At 58.6% G+C, this 5,282-nt stretch overlaps 2 protein-coding genes across 2 annotated transcripts in view; both read right to left on the bottom strand.

The window, feature by feature from the left end:
• Positions 1–269, bottom strand: part of CCAR2 (cell cycle and apoptosis regulator 2) — a 15,781-nt gene extending 15,512 nt beyond the window's left edge. Inside the window, exon 1 of the mRNA XM_008587599.1 lies at positions 184–269. The gene's annotated coding sequence lies outside the window, so the exon portion shown is untranslated. The remainder of the gene's footprint in view (positions 1–183) is intronic.
• Positions 270–939: 670 nt separating this feature from the next.
• Positions 940–5,282, bottom strand: part of LOC103603130 (chromosome unknown open reading frame, human C8orf58) — a gene marked incomplete at its 5' end in the record, with an annotated part of 8,113 nt that continues 3,770 nt past the window's right edge. Inside the window, 7 exon segments of the mRNA XM_008587604.1 lie at positions 940–1,953; positions 1,956–2,041; positions 2,581–2,684; positions 2,897–3,009; positions 3,150–3,258; positions 3,360–3,500; positions 3,876–4,360. Coding sequence (XP_008585826.1) covers positions 1,823–1,953; positions 1,956–2,041; positions 2,581–2,684; positions 2,897–3,009; positions 3,150–3,258; positions 3,360–3,500; positions 3,876–4,360 — 1,169 coding nt within the window.

Consider the following 5,282-nt stretch of genomic DNA (forward strand, 5'->3'; position numbering starts at 1 on the left):
CGGCTTCCCCTCCTCCCGCCCGCCCCCAGGGCCGAGGCCGTTGCCAGGGAGACGGCACTTGCGGTCAGGGGTTGGTGGGCTCGGCCCTTGCGCGCCCCTGCATCTTCGCCGCCCGGCCCTCGCCGATCCGCGGCCAGAGGAGGGGCGACCGGGCAGGGGGCGACGGGGGACGTCCCAACCCACCTGCGGGCCAGGGCCGCGACACAGGGGGGACAAAGACACCCGGAACCAGCACAGCCCCTGCTGCCGCCGCCACCGGAAGCGCCTCTCCGGAAGCGCGACCACTGGTCGGAAGCTGCCACTCTCCCGGATATGGTCCCTCCCTCGTCTCCACCGACCTCTCCCTTCCCCCACGCCGGCCTGCCATCCCGCGGCAGCTGGAGAACGGAAGTGCGCCTGCCCGGATCGGATGCCCGTTCGGAGACCGCGCCTCCGTGGTGTCCGCGCTTAAGTGTCCCTTGGGAAAAGCAGGCTTCAGAGCATTGGTTCCTGCCAAAAACAGCTGGAGCTGGACCCTCCCCAACACAGGCAGAACCTACTACCCCCAACTCCCATTCATTCTGGCAGCCCCCAAGAATGCAGTAGCAAAAGAACCAGCCCCTCCTAATGGGGAAAGAGGATGTCTGATCAATGGCCATTTCTAGGAGACATTCCTCTGACTCAAGCCAATGATCTCCATCACTGGCCCTGACCTTCCATTGACTGTACCCTCACAACTCTGGAGGGCAAGCAGGTCGGGAATCAGCTCCCTAATTCTCAAATATGAAACCTAAGAGACCACAGTGAAATGACTTGTTCAAAGTCTTGCCAGGAGACTGGCCATTTTAGTCCCCATTAGCATCCTAGTCCCCACTTATCCTCTGACCTCCCCAACAGCCCTCCAGTCTAGCCTCCCTCCAGCACTCGTACCCTCTCCCTTTCCTATTAACATTCACAAAGAACTTTGAGACAATTTAATCTCACTTTATCCTCATAACAAGTCTGTGAGGTAGGTAGGGCAGGCATCATTATCCCAAGTGGGAAGCTGTGGCTCAGAAGAGTTAAGAGGCTTTGTCAAGGTCTAAAAGCTAGCATGGGCTTCTGGTTTCAGCTTTGACATGTAAAAGCTAGGGCCGGCTTGTGGCTCACTTGGGAGAGTGCGGTGCTGATAACACCAAGGCCACGGGTTCGGATCCTATATAGGGATGGCTGGTTGGCTCACTGGCTGAGCATGGTGCTGACATGTAAAAGCTAGTATAGAGCACTGCAGATGAGAATTGACCTTGTAGGTTTTTCAGCTGTTCCCCATTTTGTCCCCGATCCTCCCCATTCCTGTCCATTCTTCAAGGGCTGTGATCCAGAGGCAAGATTCCATGCAGTGGCGACCAAGACAACACCATTCTCTGACCCAGGGCTGTCAATGCAAGTATGAGGAGGAAAGCAGGAATCGGGATCAGTAACTGCCCACTGTAGAATGGAGATCAGTTTCATCCTTCTGCAGTTACCTCACCTGAAAGACCAACCCTTTGGACACATGATTCCAGGAGAGATGGTTGGATCCGGTCAGTTTGCAACATTGGCAGTCCCACAGAGATATATATTTATATCATTGTGTATAAATACACATCTGAAACATGCTGGGCCCAGACGGATCACTGTACCAAACACACTCTGTGGACGCCTGATAAATAAGTAAATTCACATTGTCTAAGCTCAGGGATTTCTGGCAAGGAGATGGAGCCCTGGAGCTGCTGCACCTTGAGGACTCTCGGAACCAGGGCTCTTCTGCCAGGCTGCTTGGAGGAGAAAGACTCAGCCCTCGCCTCAGAGAGAAGGGTGAGCATCAGCAGCTTTTCCTGGCAGTGCAGAGAAGTAGCAACAGGGCAAAGGGTGAGGAAGACTTCATGGTGAATCCCCTCCAGCCAGGGTCACCAGGTGCACCAGGAGGGCTCAGCATACAGAAAGGTTTTTTGCTCGTTGCTTCCGAACCACTAATGATGGCATAAAGGTTTTCCGGTGGGGATGGCCCTGAGGCCTTTCAGGGAGGTCCCTGGACTCAATCCTGTGGAAGAGAATAGGAGACATTAGGCTAGAAGGAGGAAACAAAGGTAAGACTGGCCCCAGACTTGACAGAGCATTGTTTATCTGCCATGGGGAGCCTGGGATGTTAAGTTATGTGGTGATTCTTTCCAACAGAGAATTCTTCAATACAACCCCTGGGCATGATGGACGTCCCCCACTGTGGAACCCTTTCTCTGTGCCTCTGCCTTGCTCTCTCCACAAACCTAGGGAAGTGGCCCAAATTTCAACACTGAGGGCTTTGCTGGGCTGGGGTGAGGAGATTTCCCATATCCTGATCCTGGCTGTGTCACTGACTCTCCATGTGTCTTTTGGAAAGTGACTACCCCCGACCCCACCCAGTCCCCAGCCCCCTCATCTGTAAATGGAGCGTTTTTAACTACTTTCTGTTTCTTCTAGCACCCTCTCAAAGACAGCCTGTTTCTCAAATTCGACAGGGACAAAGATGACAACTGGCAGGACAATCTTGGCATCCTGGTTCATCACCTCCTCCCCCTGCACTGGGTTGGGCACAGGACTCACCTGGGGCCACAACCATCAGGAGGGGCAGGGGGCCCAGGATGTCGAGGGCTCCTCCAGCGGATCCGGTTCAGCAGGACCTTGACTCTGTCCCAGTGGGACAGATCCTGCTGAGCAGAGGGTGAGGGGTCACCACAGAGTCCCTCCCCATACACACAAGCCCAGCCAAGCTCCCAGAGACAGCTGTCACCACAGCCAGGACAAGTCAGTGCTCCAAACAGGAATCTTGTCCTTTTCCCTGGGTATCTGGCCTTTGGGGTGCCCATACATCCCCACCCCACCCCTCCCACCACCTGCCCTGTGTTTATCCATCACCCACCTTGTGTCCCTGGCAGGATGGAAAGTTGTAGGTTGGCTCCACTAGGGCCTCTGGCAGCCTGGGAAGATTGGCACTAGGCATCCCCGCCTTTGAGAGTGAAGCTGCCTTCACCACTTCAGAAAGAAAGTCAGGTTACCCAGAGCCAGGAATAGGAAGCCACCCCATCAGCTACAACTCAGTGGGTCTGCTGGCGGGCCCCTGGACAGGCAGATGGGGCAGGCAGGACATGGAGGGAGACACACTCGCCCCTCACCTGTCTCCTCTGTCTGGCTGAGCAGCTCCCCTGGCCCCTGCACCCCCCCACCTAGGGTGTGAGAAGGTGAAGGTAAAGGGGCCAGGGCCAACTCCTCCTCTTCAGGACCCTGTGCACAGGAGAGACGGGGCAATCAGGGCCCAACTAGAGGGCTGAGGCTATTCCAGGCTCCCGGGGGCCCACTCCTCGGCCTCCCCCAAGCACACTCACTGCAGGGGGCCTTTGGGCCTGCAGCTGCAGGCAGAGCTGCTGGAGCCTCGCCATCTGCTCCAGCACCAGGCACAGGTGTTCCAGGTAGCGAAGACCCTGCCCTGGGAGGCAGGCCCAGGCTCCAGACCCCAAGTCCCTCACCTGTGGGACACAGTGAGGTAGGGGAGACTTCCAAACTCAACCGGACCCCCACCCTAGGCGGCCTGGAGACGGGGGCCAGCAGATGCTTGTCCAGCAGATGGGGGCAGAGTGGGCACGCAGAGGAGGAGCACACACCTGGCTGGCTTCCCCAGCGCCCAGCTAGGCAGGGTGCCAGGCAGGGCCTGCACCTGCCCACCTGCTCTGCGGGGGTGGGGTGAGGCAAGAAGTCATGACACAACCCGCCAATTAGGGACAAGGAGTGCCCCACCCTGAGAGCGTCAGCGAGAACACAAGGGGGTGGGGGTTCCCACCAGCCGCAGTGAAACCAGGCTGCCTGCGTCAAGTGATCCCCCTCACCTGAGAGCCGGCACTCACCGCCTCTTTTTCCAGGCCTGCCTCTAGGTCAGTTTCTGCCTCAGTGAACTTCTGTTGCCCTGCTCCAAAAGGGGACATTCCACACTCAGGCTTGCTTGGTGGCTGCAGGGAGTGGTGCTGTCTTGACAAGATGGTCGGGGAAGTTGGGAGCCGGTGGGACCTCTCCAGCACCTGCTCCAGCTTGTGGCTGGCCAGGAGCTGGCCCAGGTGGCCCCGGGTCCCAGGGTTCCCCATGGGCTCAAAGTCCAGAAAGTCCTGAGAAAGGCCCGGTGAGGTGACCAGGGGGCTATCCCCAACTGCCATCTCCACTCCTGAGTCCCGGGAGGCCAGTTTGAGAAGCGGCACCTGCCTCTCGAGACATCTCAGCTCGCCATCTTCTGTCCCAGAGTCCAATGAACACCTGTGAGCAGCGTCCGGGAGCCGTCGGTAGGTGCTGGTGACCCCAGACACTATACAGCCGCCTGCTGGGTCCTCCGCAGCCCCATCTGCAAGGAGAGTCAGCATCAGGCTGCGCAGGCCGACCCAGCGACCCAGCGCCCGCAGCATTCCTGGCAGCATTCTCCCAGGGAGGAGTGTCGGGGCCAGTCCAAAGGGAGGATGATGGACAGCCACAGCCCCGCCCACGTGTCACTCCAACTCTGGCTGGGAGGTGTGCAGATGGGGTTCCTTTTACAGCAATAACTGTTAGCAACGAGGAACCCATACTCGGGGCTGTGTGGTGGGCAAAGCCCGTGCAGGTCTGGCCCAGCAGCTCCTTAGATGACCTCTGCCTTGTGCTCACCCCACATGGGGCGGCTAAGACCTCCAAGTCATAAGTGCTTCCCAAGGGGGAGTCCCACTGTGCCCAGCCTCAGGGAGAGAGGGAAGGGCGCAAAGAGGGAGGTCTGGGGTCCAGAGTGCTCTCCTAGGGCCCCTGCCCTGTCAGGACGCAAGATGAAGTCTCTTCTGGAGCTCATGGCGGAGAGTGAGAAACGTAAAAGCTATGACGATTTGGGGCTTCTGTCAAGTGAAGAGTAGTGAAGATGTTGTGAAGAGTTTAAAACGGAAAAAAAAGTGACAGCTCACTTGGTTAGAGCGTGCTGTTAACCCCACAGTCAAGGGATCGGATTTCCATGCAGGCCAGCCGCCAAAAAAAAAAAAAGTGAAAGAGAGGGAGGGGGCAGCTTTAGAATCCTTCTATTGTCACCTCTGTGCCAGGTCCTCTTGCGACCCGGTGCTGGAGAGGAGGGACAGGAGCCTGAGCCTCGCAGCCCGGTGAGCGGGAGCTGGCCGCCATCCCGGGCCGGGCAGGGAGCGGCCGGCAGCCCGCCCCGCGCCCGCCCCGCGCCGCCAGCGGCACTGGACGGGGCCCCGGGGGCCGTCCGGGGCTCGCGTCCGGGGCCCGGCGCGCTGGGGGGGCGCTGCGCC

This window comes from Galeopterus variegatus, unplaced genomic scaffold (assembly GCF_000696425.1).
Source record: "Galeopterus variegatus unplaced genomic scaffold, G_variegatus-3.0.2 Scaffold4463, whole genome shotgun sequence".
NCBI classification, from domain to species: domain Eukaryota; kingdom Metazoa; phylum Chordata; class Mammalia; order Dermoptera; family Cynocephalidae; genus Galeopterus; species Galeopterus variegatus.